General features: G+C 32.8%; 1 protein-coding gene across 1 annotated transcript in view; it reads left to right on the top strand.

Moving 5' to 3' along the window:
• Sgcz (sarcoglycan zeta) overlaps positions 1 to 23,536 on the top strand; it is a 1,063,315-nt gene that overhangs the window by 596,766 nt on the left and 443,013 nt on the right. Inside the window, exon 2 of the mRNA XM_047550434.1 lies at positions 18,847 to 19,041. Within this exon, the coding sequence (XP_047406390.1) occupies positions 18,847 to 19,041 (195 nt within the window). The remainder of the gene's footprint in view (positions 1 to 18,846; positions 19,042 to 23,536) is intronic.

A 23,536-nucleotide genomic window follows, 5' to 3' on the forward strand; every position in this document is an offset into this window, starting at 1 on the left:
ACAGGCTTTGGAAGTTTTTAATGGACTTAGACTTTGAGATAGTTGTGAATAACACACAATGAGCACTCTGAAAGAAATACTGAGTAACAAATATATAGAAAACATATTGCCTAGACTTGGAATTCTATCATTAGTGTATGTATATCAGTATGGTATGGTCCATATAGTTCTCAAGAAAGGTGATTTCTGTTGAAATGACAGTGGTGATGTGAAATTTACTTCTTTGAAAAGGAGAAAGGATCATGAATGTGGGAAAATTGTGTGTGAATGAGTCAGCCTCTGGTACCCTAATCAATCATGGCACTCCTTCCCCTGGAGCCCAGAAGAACTTTTCTCCATCCATCTCTCCAGGCAGCTACTACAAATTGATCAGAAAAGACCCATGTGATGTAATCTATTTGCCATCCCTGTACTAAACAGCTCCTACAGATGTTTAAAGCATTGTTTCTTAGAAATTAAGGAACCATAGAAAGATAATTGCTTACCAAGACAATTTTCCCAAACTTTAAAAAATTCCTATTATTTTATTTCACTTGAAATTAATTTCTAAGATATCAGGTTTTACTATTTGACTTTTTCTCTGTATGAGTATAGTTTTATTTCTACTATCATTTATTTATTTGCTTATCCTGATATCCTTCATTTTTTCCTTAACGTTTTTCTTCAGATAATAATCATAAGAATGATTTTAATATGCTGAGAGGCTTAAAGTCTCTAATTTCTACTTTAACTTTTAGTGTTTCTATTATTAGAACCACTCCATTTAAAGTACTATTTTCTTAACTTCCAAAATGGTTTTCTAAAAACTCATTTCAATAAGTGAAAAGTCATAGTACAAATTAACACTTAATTTTATAATGTATTGCAATTCAAAATTATTTTCATGGATGAGATAACATTTCTATTTTCAAAAATAATTGCCCTATGTATTCTTTCCCTAATGTTTGCCCATTTCACTACTGGGCTGCTGTTCTGTTCCACTCTGTACCTTAACTGAGTGTTCTGTATTTGTGATTTTTTATTAGGTCAATCTTTCTCTAGGACCTTTCTTCATACTTACTTCATGTTGGGTAGCAGTAAAACAGGCTATGCATGAATAAACCTTCAACCAAATAGACCTGCAGTGCTTCAAAACCACTCATAGTTAACTGCTCTTTAAATCATGTCAGCAGACAACTAGAGTACTCAACAGAACAAAAAACTACTAATATTAAGCCACGGCACTCTCTGGCACATATACCATCTGATTAAACTCAGGAAACTAACAAGAATTTTTTAAAATTCTGTTTAACTAAATACAGAACCACACCCAATCTAGATATATAAGACGAAAACCAAGAGAAAGATATCATGGGGCCTATGGCATATAAAACCCATGTGCTTATTGTGGTATCATGTGCCAATGCCTATGTCTACTACCTGTCCAAGCCCAGAACCTCATTAATCAAACAGTTTCAGAAGCAGAAAATAGTGGGACAATTTAACAAAATCAAAGACATAGGACTTGGAGGTAGTAAACTAGTAGTTTTCAGAAATCCATTGTTTCCCAAACCTGTATTTCTAATACTACCATACTTCATGTAATGTCCCGAAAGTTTCATTAGCTTTAATAATGCAAAGAATTCATGTGTTATTTAAGTATCTGCCAAATTCAAAGGACTAATACTACTTCAGTTGATTCAGGATAAAAAGTACAAGATACAAGTCTTGATAGAGAGAGTACTAAAAGTATAGAATGTGAGTCCTTGGTTTAGAATGGAGTTGTAAAGAATGAGAACATGTGTTCCTGATAAGATGTTACATGTATCTTTGAATTTACAGGCATGTGCCATTACACTTTGCATTTTCTAAATAGTTAAACTTTTAAACACATTTGTTCTTTTGTATCTTGATAGGGGTCTCATTTAATAAAGTATTCCATACTTGTAAGGACTTTGGTAACATTGGTTGTTGACATTTTAGCTAATAGAGTATAAATAAAAAATGATCAGCTGGCTTAAGTTCTAAATACTTTCTGGTAATGGGAAGGAAACCAAAATTAATTATTTAAGCCTTTGCTGTAAGCTTGCTATGTGTACATAATGATATTGCTAGAAGGAATAAAGGCAAAGATCATTTAATTGTGTAAATTAAATCTAGATAACTTCTTTCAAAATATGGAAAATGTATCTTTTCTAGATCCTAAAATAAATGGTAGAGGGAGAAAAGAGTGATCCATACCCTTCCCTAAAAAAGTCACAGATTTCATTAATTGAAATTAATTATGTAGTGATAAATTCACAAGTCAGATATTTAGTAAGGGTAAGTTTCACATACCCAATTTGTATTTAGAGAGACAAAGTGTTCATAACTATGCTAGACCCTAATAAACCAGGATATTATTTTCTTTCATGGACTAATGAATTCAAGTTTTGTTCACCCTTATTCATGAATTATTTTGAAGAAACTCACTAAGTTCAAAGTTATCTACCTTCTTATTCATTATCAAATTGTCTAAACTGAGTGTCTACTGGAAATTCATCAGTCATTTTAGGACTTATACATATTAATCTTAACAAATTATGTTCAGTTTTCGTGAGTCTCCCAAACTACCTTTGAGTGAAGCAATGATATATATAATCTCTGTGGCACTGAAATTCTAAAAGAAAACTCTGATAGGTTACCTAGTCCTGTAGCTAGAGAAACTGGAAGACTGCACTGCAGCCAGAGCCTGGACTAAGAGAGCAGCCCCCATAACTAGCAAAGTAGAAAGGCAGGGGCGAGGCCTTGCTCTGGGGCAGAGCAGTCTGCAGGTAACAGGTAAGCACAAGAATAACCCCCTTATCTTCTCAGGCAGGGATGAGGAGGCATGGTGTGAACCGCGAGGAAGCCACAGAAAGCCATGACTTGGCAGGTCTTGATGCCTAGTGGAGTCACTCGCTGGCCATAACTTAGATTTATTTTTCTTCAGCCCTTTTCCATTTCTTTATTACTAAAATCTGCATGTTTCTAAAGTGTATATTATTCACCCCCTTGACTCTCATTCAAATTTGATATAAAGGATATGGATGTTCATCAAAGTGGGGTTTAAGTAAAGGAAAATACACAAGGAAGGTGAAAGTGTGTTAAAGTTTCTTGACCCCCACTTATCCTCTGTGCAGTCCACCTAATTAAAGAGCATGTCAAAGTCATTCTGCTGAAACCAGAAACAGAACATTTAAAAGTATTAGACTCTTTAATTCACTTCCTTATTTATTCAATAATTAGTTAATTAAATATTTACATAGTCCAGGCACCATTCAGCCTTGGAAATAAAAAGGTGAATAAAAAATGATCAATCAGTAAAGCATGGCCTATTTGATTATAAATCCAGAACATTACTGGATTTATGAAATTCACATAAAGTCTTATATACATTACTTTATTGGGAGCAGATTAGAAATGTGCATGTTGAATATCTTTCCAATTGATTGTTGAGAATGATATGTTTCTTTTATTTCTTATCTTAATATACAGAAAACAATCACTTTGGGAATTAATTTGATAACATTGAAGTAAGGTTGGATACATATTGAAATATGTATGACATTTATATTGTACAACAGAAAAATAATAACTGATTTTAGTACATTTGCTTATAGTTGTCATGTGCCTAATAAATCCATATAGTGGGTTTTTGTTTAATGAGTGAATATTTCTCAATTGCACTTTTTATAGATGGCATATAGATATTTAATAATGGCTTAGTAATTCAGTTCTTATTTAATGTCTTTTGGCAATTAGAAAATCTTAGTGATGATATAAATGTACAGTTTAGATTTGAAACCTTATTTATCTTTACTGAAGATATTTTTAATATAATAAGTCCAAATTATGTGAATCCTTGTTACTTAGTTTCATGGTGTGTGCTTTGGTGATGACTCTTTAAATGAATGTCCTATGGATAGTCAAGTGAGCATAAATGATTCATCATTTTCCATCCTTCACATCTCACAATGAAAAGACTGCCTGCTCTCTTGTTTGTATTACTAAACTTAAAAGTAGGGAAGGATGAATCATGTGGAGCAGCCGCCACACTCTTAGTGTGTGCATCTGCTCATGATTAAAACACAATGCTTCTTCCACTGATAATTGGATTCTATCCAGGGAAGTTGCACTGATCTGTGTCCTATTGCTCTGTAATCTGTTAAATTAAAACGATTGCAGAGAGCAGGTGCATGAAAGAATGCCTTTGGCTTTAAGCAAGTGTCTCCAGGTTACTCTTCCCAGGAGTCTGTCTGCTGGAATCCATGCATCAGGGATATAAAATTAGTTCTTAGAAAAATTTCATTCAAGTCCATTTTTGCCAGTTTTTAGTATGAAGGAAAATAAAAATGTTTCATTCAACAGTAACATAGCCAGCATATCCATAACTCATGCCTTTATACATATTCCTCTATTATACTACATAGCTCCCCTTGTTATTGAGAACCTGAGTTCTCCCCCATCTTCTTGGCTCAATTCCAAATTTTGATTCTTTTCCTTTACAAGACCGAGTTTGGGAGAGAATTTCTCCATGGAGCAATGATAAACTATATTAACCTCTCACCATTTTTTCTCAGATTCTGTTTTTACTTTCTGTTTTCTATACACTTGCAATTTATGTACATACATAGATAGTTCACAACAATCAGTGGGCAGATTTTCATTTCTCTTGTCTCATAGGAAAGGTAACTTGAGCACAAATGTCAAGGTCACATACACAGAGGAATCACTGACCTGAATTACATTTATTTGCCTTGGAAGGCATTTATGTTGCAGAGTTTACATATGTTAGAATAACTAATGTGTTTGTATGTGTATATTACACACATGTCTATTTATCTATACATACATACTAGTAAATGTACATATGGGTAGGGTATTGCTTGTTTTGTCTTTTAACATTGTTTTTAGCTCTGTGGATTTAATACATGCAAATCTAGTTCAATTCACTTTAATTGTAATGAATTATTATAAAATTTATGTATGCTTTTTTATTAATGAAAATTTATATTTTCTTGATATTTTACTATTACAAAAACATTAGTGAACATGTTTCTTCTTTATGTGTTGAGATTTATGTAATGTGTATGGGGACATTTGGGGATACAGGTATACCTATTTTCAGCCCAAAAGATATTTTCATAATTTCTCCCTAAAATATTTCTGGTTCCAATTCATGTTGCCGTAAGCAGTGTTTGAAAATCCTGGTTTTACTGTATTTATCACCAACACTTAATATTTTCAATCACCTGAAATTAACCATAGATAATGAGTTTCTTCCTGAAATCTCTATTAGAATCCAGTGGTCTGTTTAATCTACCCTGAATGAGCAACACCTTTTATAAATACAGATTTATAACACATCTTAATATCTGGTAAACATTGATTTTATTTTTTGAAAATAGTTTCTTTGCCATTCTTTATCTGTGAATATTTATTTCCATTTTGAAGCAGAAAATTTTTTACTTCAATACAGGGGAAATAATTCAGTGAGCTAATAAGGCACAACTGTATTATATGCTTTCTAAATATTTTTTCTGTAAATATAACCACAAACTATACACTTTTTTTTGCCAACCACTCTCTTTTATATTAAAATGTTTTACTTATTTTCATTTCTTTGCATATTTTGACATGTTCATTCTCAATTTATTTTTATATGTCTATGTTGCTCAAATTTTCTTCAAATTCACTTTATATGTTTCACATTCCTGTTTACTTTGTTGCTTCTTTGCCTGAAATGTCACCATCCTGGCTTATCTTTTATTTACTAGAATCTTAAAAGTTATATGAGGTCTGCATCAAATGCTTCTTTCAAAGTCATCTGATTATCAACCTAGAGAGCAATCCATTTCTCCATGGGATTCCTAGAGTATCTATGGTGTAGAGAGTTCAACTGAAGTGCTTGGACAGCATGCTGCTGTGGGATCCACAATTCCCTGGAGGTTCAATAACCAAGCATCTCCTAGTGCTCCCTAAAGTGTACCCATTATCCTCTGTACCAATTTCCTTACCAGTATCCAGTGCCTGACTTCCTTTTGGAGCCCAGGGAATTCACCCTTTCAGATTTGCCATTTAATTTTCAGGCAACACAGTCAGAAAACTTCTATTTCTTCCTTATGGTGTTTCCTAAACATTAGTCAGTTTCTATAAACTTCATGAATTTTTTCCCCATGTTCATATATGGTCACTAGTGCATTTGACTAAACATTTTTCATTAAATTAACCTACTGCCTATACTTAAATAAATGTATTTTAAATGAAATATGAGACCAATGCAGTTAATTGGAAACCAGTCTCAGCTGCCATAAAGTAACAGGAAAGATATGTAAAATGGAAATAAAATAATTACATTCCAACTAGGACAATGCTGTTTGGCTGGGAGCTTTTCTAATAAATTTCAGTTTTCGTGTGGGATGGGGAAGGAAGAAGAAATTAGTAATGTGCTTATAAACATAAAAAGAATTACTTTGTGAAATGCAATGAAAGCTTGGAAGCACATATAAAAGGAAAGAGATACCTCTTTATGTGAATCAAAAGCTGTTTTATGTCATGCTTATTCACTATCTGGAACGATTACACTTGTTACTTAAATTAATTTCTGTAAACTAGTAGTATAATCTCACTTGAGGTAGCATAAATTACATTCATTTGCATATTTATTTATGGATAATAGATCTGTAATTTCTGAAAATTAGAGACAATATAGTATGTATAGTTGTGCTTAAAATGTTTTCCCCATAGTATTTAGTAAGTTATTTGTTGGGGACATAGTGTGGTATAGTTAAGGAAACAAAACAACAGTAACTTTCACATCAACATCCAGACTTGAATAAAAAAAATCAGCATTTTATTCATCTGTGGAACTGAGTGTGTTCATGTTTTTGAAACTACAGATTGTTAATCACCAGAAGTGCTTTGTGATACTGGCTTTTATTGAGTGTTGTTGATGAATAAAGAAAACAATCTAGGCAAAGTGTTCCCTTAGTGTTTTCCCAGTGGGCTGCATCAGGTCTGGCTAAGAATGTTGAGTTCAGGAACACTTTTTTAGACTGGGTTCTGCCCCTGTTAGTTGTTGAAGAAATTCCTTAACCTCTCCAGGTCTCAATTTCCTTATCTTATGGGTTGGGAGTAGATGAGTTAACACTTCTGGTGCATTAACATCCAGTACATGGTAATCTCCTGTTACTAGGATTAATATTATCATCATTGTTAAGTGTCTTCCTTTCCCTTGAATGAAGGACTGTTTGGTGTTAACATGGACTATTTAGTGTTAATATTTTCACTTTGTTACAGAAAATTATTTGAGTAGGTATAAGTAAAAATAAATTTCTTTATCATGCTTCTTGTTCAGATTAAATAGGAACGTGTAGATTTTTGTTTAGGACTATAAAAAACAAGCTTAGCATGAACATATCTGTCAGGCAGAAGTAAAGAACCATAAAAACGAAAACTGCTATACATGGTACCAGAACATTGTACTTATGCATTTTTCACTTCAATACTATATGACAGAAATAATCTACTGAATTAGTGCTTTTTGTTTCATTCAATCAATAAAATGTTTCACATAAAAATAGGTGGAATTTCCCACTCTTGAATTTGTTTTCTGTTTTAAACAATGAGGTGGTTTTTATTTTATTTTCTTTTCCTATTTATTCCAATCTGCTTTTAAAAAAATAGTATGTATAATAAATATTACATAAATAAATATAAATATCAAATTATAGGCTGTTTATATTTCCAGTGATTCTCAGAACAATGATTGACAAGGTTTTAAACAATTCTGCTTTAAGCACATGAATTTAATCAAACTCTCAATATTTTTGCTCTTTCTTAATTGATGATCGGTACTTCTGAACCAGTTAACGGCAATGAGTAAATTTGTAATCATTAGGTCTATAGAATACAGAGTTAAGTCTTATAGTATGGAATATAGATCTCTAGGTCTCTAAAAAAATGCACTTTTGAAAATAATTACATATGTTATATTGTAAAATTACATATTAAAAATTACATCATTTTATAAAATATAATCAGAAAACAACCTACACATTGAGACTCTATGAAAAAAAATCTTTGGAGAAATTGCTTTGGTCCCCACCCAGAGTAGCAGCAGGATGACCAGATGGAAATGCCACAGCAAGCTATGTGCAACCATCCAATTTCCCCATCCCAATTCACCAGTGATCATAGAAACAGTGATTTCTTGGTTTGATTACAGCATAATTAATGCAATAAGTAATCTTCCAAACCCCATTTTTATACTCATGAAGGTAACAATCATTCTCACTGAGAATTATTTAAATTAGTTTCCTTTCTATAATATCTGTAAAGTTTTCTTATTTTTTATAGGAATCAGTTTTAATCAATTCTTACCACTTCTATGCCTTTTAAACATATTAACCAATTAAAAATTCCTTTCCATTCCACTAATAAATTAAAATAAATTCCTTTCCACTAATAAATCAAAATAAAACCCTTTAAAAGGTCATGGAAATACTAAAGAGGCAGATCTGAGTCGGTAGGGGGTTCTGTAAGAGGTTCCTAAGTTGTTTAAATTGTATATTTTAATTTTTTTAATGAACAAACAATTGAACAGTTAGATTTCCAAATTATGTGGATATACATTTTTTTAGCACTTTATTCCCTGACTTAAATGGTTAAAAGTAAGTCATAGCAAAACTACCAATTTTCTTCAGAAATTCTAAATATTGTATGATTTTTAATAGAAAATAAGCTCACAGACATGATTGAATGGCAAAGAAAAGCCTCTATGAATCAGTGGTTTTATTTTAGATAAGTTGTTATAAATTATTTTACTTAATCTTCACAAAAATATGAGTGAAATTAGCCTTAGATAAAGAAACAAAATAGAAATAACAAATATACGTCGCCATAAATAGTATTGGATAAAGAATGCTGGAATTTGAGTCTTCCTGAATCCTATCCTCTGAGCATCATTTGTTATGCTCTTATTGAAAGAGGTACACCTTGGAAACAAAGGAGAAATGACAAATTCATTGAAAGTGATCTTACTGAACATCTGCTGAATGTATCATAACATCATTGGATGAAGAGGGTCTATGAAATATTTGTTTTTCCAACAAGTGTTGAGTACCTACTTGTTCTACTTGAAGGAGTTACAACAGTAATTTACTTGAAGTCCCTGTCCTCATATGGTTTCTATTCTAAAGGAAGTGACAGAAAATAAATAAATAAATATTGAACTTAATGCTACTACTATAAAGAAAATATGAAGCAAGCAGAGAGAAATAGGAGATAGAAAAGTCTTCACAATTTAATATGAGGAAGTTGTTGAAGGCATGGCTAAAAAAAAAAATGATATTGAGTACAGAACAAACTTTCCAGTGTCTCATGGCATCCTGTGTCTGCTCACTTCTCTGATCTCACGTTCACATAGGATCTCTCTGCTCCAATCACACCTGCCTCCCAATTATATTCAGAACATGAAAGTGAAGTACTTTCCTCGCTCTCTGAAATGCTCTTACCTGGATGGATGCCCAGCTCCCTCCCTCATGTCCTCCTGGACATTAATCAAAACTTTGTTTTTGCTGAGTTTTTAAGGAGGTGCCCTACCTAAATTGCAACACATACTTTCATTATTCTCCTTCCTTTGCATTATTTAGCTCCTCCTCACCACCTGATTACCACATATTGTATTTATTTTTCTTGTTCACTGTGTCCTTACATATCTTCTAGAATAGGGCCTTGTTAGTAGAAAACACTAACTTTTAACATATGAATAAGCATGATATATATGCCTTGAGATGTTTCTTAAAGGTAAGCAAAAGCACTAAGATGCAAGGCTGGAATCTGAAACCAGTAAAATCATCTTCTTATGACATGATAAATCCTAAAACAGAATGCTAACAATGAGAACTGATAAGAATAGATGCATGTGCAAAGAGTGAGAAATAAGGAATGATGGAGCTGTGTGCCTCCCAATGGATATAGGTTCTAAGCATCATTAAAATTATAGATTTTTTTGCTACAATGACTAAATACTGTACCACTGTAAACAGAACCTGTGACACCATGAATGAATAGCTCAGTTTTATATATTTAATGTGATTCAGAAGGTTCCTAATTTGCAGTTCTCAGAACTGGGGCTTACAATTGAAGATAGAATTACAGATATGTTTCAAAGATTATTATCTCAAAAAAAAACCCCTCCACCAACCCTACAATATCATCTATCCTAATAAACAACACAAAATAGCTAGAGTTTTTCCAATCTACAAATGAAAAAAATATGTTTGATTGCACAATATTATTTTGAGCCAAATACAATCCCTCCCATTCCTTATCATTATGCCCTTAAATGATTCCAATTGCCTGATATTCTTTCTGCACACTCATCCATCCATCCATCTAGTCAACAATTATTTATTAGATTATACAATGAAACCTAGGGATGCAATAATAATGAACTATAATCACATCCAAAGTGTCCCCTTTTTTAAGTCATAATGAAAACCTATTCAATTTCAGTAAAATTCTCCCATAAGGCCATCAGGAAAATGTCTGACAGGGAGAAGAAAATCCATAAAAGTGGGTTTCAATATCTATTGGTGATTTATGGTGCACTTAACTGTGTTTGGTGTTAAGGTGGTTATGAGGACTATATCTGAAGGAGTTTGTAATTTATTGTGAGCTAAGACAAGAAACAAGCATAAAGCAACAGAGAAGAGTACAACCTTTATATTCTCCAAAAACCATCTCCACTAACAAGAACAGTCAGTTGATATTTCAGAATTTCTTAACAGTGACACTGAAAGGAGGCTGATTGTGGCCTGTAGAACAAAAGGAGAAGGTGGCAGAGTTCCTTTCTCTTGTCCTTTTCCACCTTTGATGTGAAGATAGATTTTACTCATGATACAGGTGTATCTGGCTTGGGTTAGTGTAAGGACTGGTGGGTGGAGTATTCACCTGTCTCCAGGTCATGTTCTCCTGCAACATCCCAACAAAGACTCAATGGGGAGCATCCCAGGAGGATCAGATCTGATCCTCACTGATGGAGGATCATCTCCATCTGATCAGCACTGACGGAGAGATGCCCCTGCGCTGGCGTCCCTTCCTGATGACTACTCAGGTTTTTATTCCTTTCTAAATGCCACCAAATGCTAAACTGTTCCCCATTCCTTTCTGCCTCTAATGTGTTACATCACAAGTGAGACTTATTTTCAATTTTTCTTTTTAAAAATTTAAAATCTAAACAAATCAAGAGCATTAGTCTAACTATTGGTCAACTGCTTTTTCTTCATCTAGACAGCCAACATTTATTAATGCTATGAATAAAAACTCGTGTTGGCTAAATTTTGTTGATTGCTACATGTTCCTCTCTGCTAAATTCATGTAAAGTACATGTTAAATTAAAACATATTCGTTATGAATCTCCTCTTTTTTCCTCTTCAAAATTGGGATCATCTAAAATACAAAAAATTGCCCATGAGTACATTACATAGAGAATTTGACATCAAACTTTTGATGACACCTTAATAATGTAAATTAATTTGGCAAAATGTAAAGTTGTCAAAGTGGAAAAATATGAGTTTCAATAGAGTATTTTGTAATCATTGTGGAAGATTTTTCATAGCCGAGGGTGCTTTTCCTATTAATTACCAGGATTATGGAGGCCATAGGGTATCATCCTTGTTTTCATTAAGTCTTTTGGCTTGGTGTTAGACTAAGGGCCAATATCCCTTACCACTTCTGAGGATCTCTCTTTCTTACTATTGTTCTTCAAACATGTTTTCCTGTTGATCCTTAGTGTTTTAAATACTGTGGGTTTTCTGCTTGTAAGGTTGAACTCTCCTGCTGGGTTTCTGGCAAATTTGTTTTTCTTTAAAGATTTTTTCCTTCCCCCCTGCTGTGCATGTGAAGTGGTGCTTGCCAAGGGCATCTCATGCTTACAATCTTAGTGCAAATGGTGCCCAAGACTGTCTTTGTTGTTTTATCTCTCAGTACTGATAACCTCTGAGTAGGTAAAACTTAGCCACCTTTAGAATTGCTCCAATGACTGAGTTTTTCTATTAATATCACACCAAGAAATCTAAGAATTGAGTTCCTTCCATGTTAGGAGCCAAAATCTAAGTTCTTACCTAAATAAATGTCAAAACCATGATGAAGTTTTTATCTAATTAAATATTGAGTATTTCCCATATAAATGTGCTTAATTTTAGGGCACATGAGGTATGTAAAATAACCAATGAGTGACTACTGGGTTACTGAAAATTCACTTCTTAAATGTCCACATTTGAATAAAACTTTCATTCCTCTGGGGCTGTGTGTCCCTTTTAATGCCTATTCAGCCTTCTCTTTTCTGTCAGGCTTGGCTAGAATCTTCTGCTTCCTATCTCAAGAGGCGGCCCATTTGACTCTGATATCTTTTATCATTCTTGAAATTCTGTTGCTAGGATGCTTTTTGTTCATGCTATAAAACCCGACTATAGCATTTTCCATAAACCAACTGGAAAAAAAAATACATTCCAAGTGGACGTTTTTCTTAAAGAGCAAATTTTGACTACCATTATGTTGAAATGTGCTTTTACGAATTAAGTATCATAGATAGGGAGAACTTTAAATCACCGTAGTAAGTAGACTTTACTGTATTGTTTTCAATCTCTTTCAACATTAGTAGCTGTTTAGAGACTCATTTTCTTGGAACAGCAAACAAAATGCCTTTCTGGTGTATAAAGTTCACACCATATTATTTGGATACTTCAAGCATCTTGTTTTTCAAATTGTATTTCACTCATATCTTTAAAAATTAATTCCAGTAAAAATACAGCACTCAAGAAAGGGACCGTGACCTAAGGGATGGAAGATAAACTTTAAAAATGAATATTTTTACTATTTAGAGTGAAAATGGCACTTTAATATCCTACCTTCTGACTCCCACATTGCCATTACATAAGTCAATGCAATCTCATTTGAGAGTTGAGGAAAGTGGGGCAGAGGGAGGCTCAGTGATTTGTCCCAGGGTACACCACAGAGTGGCCAGGCTGAACTGAAATGGCATATAAACAAGAAACTGCACTTAGTCCCTGATGTTCCATTCCTTGTCTGAACCAGCAGCAGACAATTACAGTGTTAAATCTAACATGATCAGCACTCAGTGGACAGTGACGCCAGCATGATGTATCGCTTCTGGAAAACGTGCTGCCAGCAAGGAATGTCAGAGGTCTTGGAACTGAGATAAAATTTTTATGTTCACAAAGATGTTGCATATTGCTACTTCAGTGTGCCAAATGCTAGTTCCATAATCTGAAATTAAAAACGATTTCCCAAATTGCTCGGCTTACTGTCCAGGAGACAGACACATCCTTCCCTCTTATACTCAGATTTCCTATCACAGGGAGTACAGGTCTGAGCAGAAATTACATGCTCAATTTATATTTTAATTTTAAGGAATCAAATCACTGTTGTAGATAAACAAATGATTTGCTGTTTCCTTCCAGCCTCTGTGCTTACATCTTGGCATTATATCCAGGGTTGATGTATTAGAATACAGTTATTAAATGTGATGTTTAGAAAAACAGTTACATCAATTATATCACTTCCAATATCAAATTAGGTTCTGTTTTCAGTTTTATCATCAGTTGGACAATTTAACATTCAAATGTGGACTAGAGATAATAGGTTCTCAATTATTGAACTTTAACTAGCTTTTATGTAAAGCTAGATGAAAGTTTCTTTTCTTGACTTTATGAAGTCCAGATCTTATAAAGTTATGTCCCTACTCTCCTGTAAACTTCTCAGATATTACTGTCAATTTTAAATTTTCCAAGCCCCTCTCTGATAGGGTCATGAAGATACAAAACTGTGGCACACACTTTGGCAGGGTCATTCGATCATTCCTTTAGACAAAATTTCTCCCTTGCAGAAAATAAAAAAGGGCTGATCATCAACAGCTTTTATTTCTACCCTTCGTATAATATAGCCTGTAATAATTTAAAACAATTGTCTTTGGCATTGTAAACTTCTTTTAACCTCTTCTTCCTCTAGTCTCACAGATATTAATGGGGCCTAATCTTTTCCTATCTGTCTAGAAAAATGTCACATCTGATAGCACTCATTCCTGTCGTCCTTCCTCCACTTCCATTTTTAGAAAATAAATAATCAGAGTTCACTGAGAAAGTGGAGAGGCTATTGGGATAGAAGAGGAGAAGAATGTACTAACACCTATGGATATTCTACATTTCTGACACTGAACTCCAAATGGAACAAGTTTGAGGTAATGAGCCCCTGAGGAAGCGTGCTGAGGAGTGTCTCAGGACAACGTGCGCCTAAACCAGGCACTGCAAACTCCAGTCACAGCGCCACTATTATCAGTTGTGCATATGCTGATGTGAATCCTCCCTGTCAGAACAGTAGTGACTAAGATCAAGGATTATTCTCATTGGATTCTTATAATTACAACCTGTCTATATTATCTCCATTCCATGTAACTCAGCTGCCTGACTGATCTGTCATCATCTCAGCTTTATCACCTCAAGTATTGCTTCTATTTAAAGTTTCCACATATCTTTTCTTTTCTCTACCTTGTGTCCTTCCTGTAGACTTGTCCTGGTCTCTGATTTAATACTTCATTATCTGACTCCATAATCTCACCTGTCATTTCATGTATTGTTCTTCATCTTCCCAAATTGTCTACAATCATAGTCTCCACTTCCTTAATTTTTACTTTGTGTTAGCACACTAGTTAGGATTCAACTGTTCATAGACCTTTTACCTCTCTTGCAAGACTTTCATTATTTTAATCTCATGTGTCAATTCCTTTGAGAAGCTTTCTCTTTATGCAATCTTTAAAGTCTCTCATTATATGATGATTATAATCTTCATAGCATCTATCACTAATATCATATTGCATATATAATATATAGAATTATTTTATCTCTTCAGATCATGTTACTATTTCATATGCTGTTATTTAATTTATTTTCCTAAGTGCTTATTGTGTTTTCCCTGTGTAAAATTCATGAGTGAAACGTTCTTGAACTTACCCTGCAAACGGCTGTTTTTTCATACATATTTTATTAAATGGAGACTAACTTCTGTCCAATTCCACTATGATTTCCAGCTCTTGAGTACCTATACAAAAACAAGATAATGGTGATGGTAGCTACATTAGAATAATTAATATATTCCCTGTATCTTAGAATTTTGGATATTTATTCTCTTCTGTGAGGTAAGGGAATGAGAAGCAAATGGTGTCCACTACTCCAGTGAACTTCCATTGTCTCCAGCTCAGTAGACTTTACCAGAATCTGCCCAGGAGAGATGATTAGTGATGAGTCATATTTAAGCCATTGCAGATCATTTCCTTTTTTTCAAGAAAATGCTGTTATACTATTCTTCTGCTCTTTGTTATTAAATGTAATGAACAAAATAACCGGATTTGGAAGTCAGATATTTCATACCTTTGGGGAAAAAAGTTGAAGAACTATTGTATCTTTCACATAACCTATAACATCATTCTGGAAATTTTATTCACATTATTAAGATTTTATCCTGTTTGGTAGAGAAAGTTCAAAGTTCAAATTTAAACCAGCTTTTCCCTGAATTTCAGGGGGATATAAGTACATACATTTAAGCTAATGTAAGCCAGGTTGATAACCTTCTTGATCAAAGAAGGGGAAGTACTTCCTTGGTATTAACTGTCAAAAACTAGGTTTTAAAGGCATTTAATTTAAGGAATACTTTTTAGATGTGAAATAAAGTATGAAATAGAAGAGCAAGACAAAGATGAAGAAGGTTCTAATTGCTTTAAGTAGCCAGAAGAAGTGTGTATAACCTTGAAAACCTAAAGAATTGCAAAGAAAGAATTTTGAGAGACCTGGATTTATATTAAAAGAAAGGTAGAAATGAATAAACCATAGAAACAACTTGGTATGATGATGTTGTCTTTCAGGAAATTGTGATTATCTTTCTTTCTCAAAAGAAAATCTTCTTAGCCCTTCTGAGAAAATAAGTACAGGTAAAATATTCCTATTTCAAAAATTTGAAATGCTTAATGCTCCAAATCTGATACTTTTCAAATGCCAACATGATACCAAAAGTGGAAAATCACATACCTTACCATGTGATGATTGTAGTCAAAACATAGGTACTCTAAAAATATTAAAAGATTACTTCCAGGATATGTTTATAAAATATATGAAACAGAAACAAATTTTGTGTTTAGGCTTGTGTCTCATTGCCAATGTATCTCATAATGTATATGCAAATATTCCAAAATCTGAACAAATCCAAAATATTTCTGGTCCCAGGCATTTTGGATAAGGAATACTCAACCTATAGCTCTGTAATTGTATGTATGTTTGGTGGATTCCTTTAGAATGTCAATAAATGGTGAAAAACAGTATTTCTGTATTATTCATAGAATTTTCAAGTGTGTAAGGAAAAAAGATATTTCAGAATGTGATTAATGCTTAAAAATGAGTCACATTTCATATTTTAGGAAAAGATTGCAAACATTTCATATTTAGTATAGTTAACTGAGTCATTTAGGTTTGTGTGTTCTTTTTCTTTTTCTGGTACTACTACTGCACTATTACAGCCACTACAAGGTTGTGTGAATTTGAGAAACACTCAGATATATGCAATTTTTTGTGTTTTTTTTTTTTTTAATAAGAAAAAGGGAACATTTTAAAGAACAGTCCAACCTCAATATCTTTTTCTGCAGATTGAATAATCTGATGTATTTTATGATGAAAAAGGGCTAAAAAGTAAAACTGTTAAAGCACAACTTTAGTTAAGAAAATGCTACTGACTTCCTTGAGAAGATAGAAACATTCTTAATTCTAGAACATATTTTTTTCTTGTTTTCTTGATAATCTGTTCTTTTTGATTTTAAAAATTGTTAGAGGCAGATATGTTTACTGAATCTCTGATTATATATGTATATAGGTAGGCAATCTTATTCCTGGAGGATCATTTTCTTTGTCATTGTGTGTGCTTTATTTCAGAGACTTACTGAGTTCTCATTTTTAAGGCATATTAATATCATCTTCATGTCTAAATATAATGCATAGAAATAGACTAACCTAAAAAAATAAATTTGCTCTAATATTAGATTAAAGGGTGGTGATGCTCTATAGAGTTTTGGCATTGGGCTTGTCAGTGTTCAGAGACCAGCTCTGCAAAGGGAATCTCCAACTCCCCAAACAGGCATCTTCTGTCTTCTGCATCATCTTCCACTCCTCCTACATCCCTCTCCCCACTCCTCCAGCTCTTCCCTGTTCTAACCCCAGATGTGGGGGTCCCTGAAGTTCCTTGGATCTTTTTATAATGTATTCTCTACTTTGTAATCATAGCTTCTGTCAGAACTCTAAAATCTCCACCAGATTCCCCAGGCAAATTAACTTCCTTGGCATGTTGGCGTCTGTCATGACACTTAAGTTATATAACAGTTAATGGATTTTCCATCTCCATCAAAGTGGAATCTCATTAGAAACTAAAGTATTATGACTAGTTTCAAGGAAGTTGTAATTATTAGTTTAATAATAGTGATAAAGAGGTAATTCTTTATATTATCAAAGAATTTACTGTTAACCCCTAACACTAGCATTTCTAATCCATTTAAAAACATGATTTAATTTATTAAACTATTTTTATTATGTGAAGTATAGTATGTGTCAGTCATAAAATATTGGAAACATAATATTTAACATTGCATTAATGCAATTTGAAATAATAACTCCAATATTAAAAACAGGAAAAATTTAAATCAACTTGTTCTAAATTTATCTATATAGTTCAACATTTTATTTAGGGTGGGATTGGGTCAGTAAACATCATAATATAATAATTTTATATTAAATATTTTATATTTCATGTTTTACATTACTTATAAGATAATCTTATTTTTAATGTTATTTTTATTTTATGTCATTTGTTCACTCTTTATGTTGGTGTATTAATTTTTAAGATGCAAAAGAAAATCTGGGAAAAACCTAAAAATCTCAATTGTTTTCTTATATATAATTATTTATTATGAAAAAGATTTATCCTTCAGGTAATAAATATGTATTTCTGAAAACTGTATGACCATCACATTTTCTTTGACTTACCATACCAATGTTTATAAATTGTATAGGACAAGACAATGCATTTGCTTTATGAAATAATTTCAAATCTTAAATGAATATATTATCTAATTAATGTCATCTTCCCCTTTTCAAAACTGATTTCTGTGTATATTCTTCTATTGTAAAACAGAATGATAGAGTATATATATAGTATATTCTATTTTGTTCTTTTAGAGTTCATTGCTTCTAGTTCTTTGAAATACAACTAAAATAGTCAATAGTTCTGAATGAAACTTTTGAGAGCTATATCTTTATAACTCTAATAAGTATAAACATATACTTTCCATATATTTTAAAAAATATTCTGATATTTTTGTTGAAATATATGTGATGAACACTTTATATCTTGCATTTTTAGGGAGAGATACAGAAAATTTTTGCTAAATATTCTTGGTCTCTACTCAAAAGGACACACAAAGCCTAAACCAAGAGTAGGTTAGATGTGGGTAGAGATATTGGGTTATGATACAGGAACATAAGAGTTCACAGCCCTGAGAAAAAAAAGCCTCCTACGGGGGTTGGGCGAACCTGCCTGGAAACAGCATACATCTTGCTGATTGAACAATTAATCAATGAGCTCTCATAGGCAACACAGATAATAAGGATTGAGGGTGTTTTAACATTTAAAATACTCCAATATAATTATTTGAGCATCATTGCCCATTATTCTTAGGTACTATCCATCATGGGTTTGATTTTTTAATGTCTTCTCTCTCTTTTTTTCCAGATGACACGAGAACAATACATATTAGCAACACAGCAGAATAACTTGCCAAGAACTGAAAATGCACAACTTTACCCAGTGGGAATTTATGGATGGCGAAAGAGGTGCTTATACTTCTTTGTCCTTCTGCTGTTGGTTACCATGATAGTTAACTTAGCCATGACAATATGGATATTGAAAGTTATGAATTTCACTGTGGTAAGTACCACTATGATTTTACACCTATTGCTTTGGGTTCAAAGACAATCCACTCTATTGCCTTTATTGATTTAATTAAGTTATTCATCTTAAGTCTTTACAAGTGTGTCTTCAAACTTCCAAAAGAATCAAATTTTAAGACTACATTCAATATGGTTAGTCATGACAAACATATGGCTTTACTACCTGAAATTTAAGAGTGGAAAACTTAAATTGTAATATAGCCCAGAACACTGATTAATTAGAAACCTAGAAAGTATTTAACCAGTAAGTACTAATTATTCCATACTATAACTGAGAATCTTAGAAATGAGTCTATATTTAGATACACTTCACATTGAACTGATATTCATATTATAAAACATGTCTGAATTATTTTACGTAGATATATAGCTCACATACTTGATAAATACAAGATAAGCCAGATGTTGAAGAATTTTTATGAAAATGAGCAACTTAATAGCAAAATGATTGTGTAACTTATTACTGAGTTTGGTTTCAGTTTATCAAATGTAGACCTGTGAGCATTATTTAACAGGAAAAAAAAAAAAAACTGCTTTTGAAAAATCTAATTTAATTCATTTTATATTTTTAACTAAAACCTTAAATTCTTCTACTTTACTTTTTTATCATTTTACCTATCCTTAGAGACCTCCGGTTCTTTCACTTGAAGACCACAGTTATACTTTGCATCTTCAAGCAGGTATCTAATGCAGACTATGTAACTTCATTGACATTCCTATGTTGGACCTTAAAAAAAAAAAAAAAAAAAAAAAAAACTTTTATGGGCATTGATTTAGCAAGAACTTATTTCTGACTTTTCTAATACCCAATTCTATCATGAACTGGAATCTCAAAAGGTAAAATAAGTCCAACATCTTGCCCAGTGTAAGTCGTCACACATATTGTGTATATAAAGAGTCAGAGAGGGCAGGTGGCCTAAACTTTCAGAGAGGAAAATCCATAACTGTGCAGATCATGATAAAAGAGCATATGGTCATGGAGAAAAATGAGTTAAGCATTGCTTCTGTGTTTCCCAGTACAACCACAAATTTCAAAGAGTATTCTTAAAAATGGAGAAGAAAAGAGAGATAGGAGCCAATACTTTTCCTAGATTAGAAAAAAAAATAAGCATGTAACCATGTCCAAGAGATGGATGTGTGTTCAGGGCCATGGATCAAGGCAGGTTGAGCCTGTGGGTGGTTAGAGATACAGTTTAGGATTAGTAGGCAAAGTATTCCTTGTGAGATTTTCAGGTAATGCTTCTTAACCACTTCTTAATTCAAGATTTGACTCAATTTCCCCTCTCATTTGATAATATTTTGGCACAAATATTTCTAATTTTTTCCCATAGTAACCATTCTGAGCATTGCTTCTTTCCCTGATTAACAGTATTAATGACTCATTTATCACATAGTTGGGGCAATGTTTATACATCTGAAAATGCCCTTATACCACCTTAATTATCAGCCAAACTGAAAGGTGTTGAAAGCAACTTTTTCAAAGCTTACTTAACAAAGAGAAACATTTTAAAAGAAATCTTTTTCTCAGAATCTTGAAATTTAAATAATTTGATTTCTTCTACAACAAGGAAAAGCATCTGTCAAAAGTTCTTGAAAGATGGGATAGCTCTCTCACTCTAGAAGTCCTTGAATCTATCTAGGGACCAGAACACTGGAGTTTTCAGGTAACAGCCATGTAAACTTCTCAAATGTATTTAAATTACTTAGGAAAATACCCTAACTTCATAATTACATGACTGCATGCCTCACATTCCCAATACCTTGCCCCATGCTGATACTGAGGCCGGCTCAGCCATCCATAGGAAATAATTGAAACCATCTCCAGTGTCCTAAGGATTCTCATAGGCCTCAGGGTTGCTGTCACCCATGGAGCTATCTAATTTGAACCTCAGCTGGCCGAAATGTGAATGCCAACATAGTCTTGGGGAGAATAAAAAGGGATTGTTATATAAGAATCTTAGTATTTGTTTTTATTTTTTTTTTGTGGTTTAAAAACCATTTTACATTTGTGACTTTTTAAAATTTCTTTTCAAAATCATGATTTTACCTTCTTATAATTAAAAGGAAAATTGTCCTTCCTTCAACCATTGCAAGTTGTTTGCATATACTTGAAGTAAGTTGTTTGCATGTACATGAAGTTGTGATGATTGTATGTAAATAATCTTTGTAGGATAACACTCTATTCCAATGCAGTTTTCATTGTTGTTCAGAGAATTTCAGAATTATTTAGGTAGTTAAAGATTATTGCAGTCCAAAATACTGCAGATTAAGTTGTCTATGCCTGAAAAGTGAAATAATTTGTAATCCTCTTACATTAGAGCAGTAAAAAAAAAAAATCAATTTCATGTTTTCACTAGTACATTATGTTTGTATCTATCTCGACAGCAAATACCAAAGACTGGTTGCCATACTTAGCAAGAAGCAGAAAAATGTGTAAATTGTTTGGGGATTACTATTGATCTGCACAAAATGTATTTCACTTTCATTATAACTGTTGCCATCCAATACATGGAAATATGTGGCTGTTAACATCTTTTATTTGAACAAACTGGGCATGTTATTGTTATCAAAATATTATACTTTCAGCACAGCAAGGCATGCTGCCACCCTGCTTTATGATGCTACTTGGAGTCCATCATTTTGACCAAAACTGTGCTTGATCTGATGGTTGATATGACCTTATTAACTTCTGTCTCTTATTTGTGGAAACTAAAATCATTCTGCTTATTGAGGTACCCAGTTGCTGAGAACCAAGTAAAAGGAAATGAATTTATACTTCAGGATGAAAGACTTAGGATAGATATAAAGTATAATTTCCTGGTTATGAAAGTTGATAAGTATGGGAAGGGGTTGAAGGGGAAGATTTTGAAACTGCATTCTTCCAAGATCAGAAGAACCCAACTACATTGCTTTTGTTCTTTTTGTTTGGATGATTGGTTAAATAAATTAATGGTTTGTATTAATGAACTAACATTGAAGATCTATCAAATCTAGGTTTTCTGCTGAGGCAACATCATTTTCCAAGTTCAAGTCTCATTCTAAGTATATTAACTCTATACTTGAAAAATCTAAAAGATATGATTACAAAATATTTATTTTAATAAGAGTACCAAGTCAGTTTCTGACATCCCTCTGCAACATAATTCTATTAGATATGTTAACTAGCTAGAAAAAGAAAGGATAAAAATAAAAATGAAATCCATTAAAAAGAAGGGGAGAGCAAAGCCATGAATGTTGTGACTGAGAAGTTATTAAAACCCAGATGTAATAATTGAAATAATCAATTTATTGAAAAAATTGGGAAAAGTATTCTTTTTGGTGGGGTTTGTTTTTATTGGTACTTTACACTTATACATCATATTTTGATATAACCATTCATACATAGAATATAATTTGTTCCACTACAGTCCCCAGTACTTCCTCTCTTCCTCTCCTCCTACTTCTACCTGTTCCCCTTCCTCTAATAATCCTCCTTCTATTTATTTATAATTCTTTTTAATTGGTGCTTTATAGATATGCATAAAAGTGAAATTCACTGTTCATATATTGTCATGTAGTTTTGATGCACTGAGCCAGTCATTGATTCTTTTTTTTTGTTTTGTTTTCCTTATTTATTTTTATTTATTTATTTATTTTATTTTATTTTTACAGACTGCATTTTGAAACATCGTACACAAATTGGGTACAACTTTTTGTTTCTATGGTTGTACGCTATGTAGATTCACACCATTCGTGTAATCATACATGTGCATAGGGTAACGTATAAAAAGTAAAATGAAATTAAACCTCTATCTCTCACCCTACACAAAACTCAACTCAAAATGGATCAGAGACATAGGAATTAGACCAGAGACCCTGCACCAAATAGAAGGAAAAGTAGACCTCAATCTTCATCATGTTGGCTTAGGAGCAGACTTCCTTATTGAAAGCTAGGATCAATAAGTGGGAAAAAATATTCTTAGAGGCATACATGAACAGCTGGATGATTGTTGGCTGAAAGGATATTCCAAGAGAAGTCATTTAGGTTAGCAAAGGAACTGACAAATTTTTAATTCAATTATCCATGTGTTTTTAGAGTTCATTTTCCAGTAGTCCCATCATTTGATCACTTGGCATCTTCTGAAACTCTCCATGGTAGACAAACCATCCCATTAAATCACTGTAACAGTTTTATTAATATTTACACATGTTGATATTTTGTTGTAGTCTCCCACCTTGTAAGTTCAAACATGGCATCATAATTCCACTATATCAATATGACATACATTTTATAAATTTTTCAAGATTACTATATGTTCTCATACACACATAAATATGTGTATATACCCATGAATCCTTGATCACATTTGTTTTAATGTCTAAGAAATCAGAATATATTAGGGAGAGGTTTAGGGAAATCACTTCATTTTCTTTAGTGGTTACCTGCTTTCCTTTCTTTTCTTTACTTTTTCGAAATAGTGCATTATAGTCAG

The sequence above is a fragment of the Sciurus carolinensis genome, chromosome 4 (assembly GCF_902686445.1).
Source record: "Sciurus carolinensis chromosome 4, mSciCar1.2, whole genome shotgun sequence".
Taxonomy (NCBI): Eukaryota; Metazoa; Chordata; class Mammalia; order Rodentia; family Sciuridae; genus Sciurus; species Sciurus carolinensis.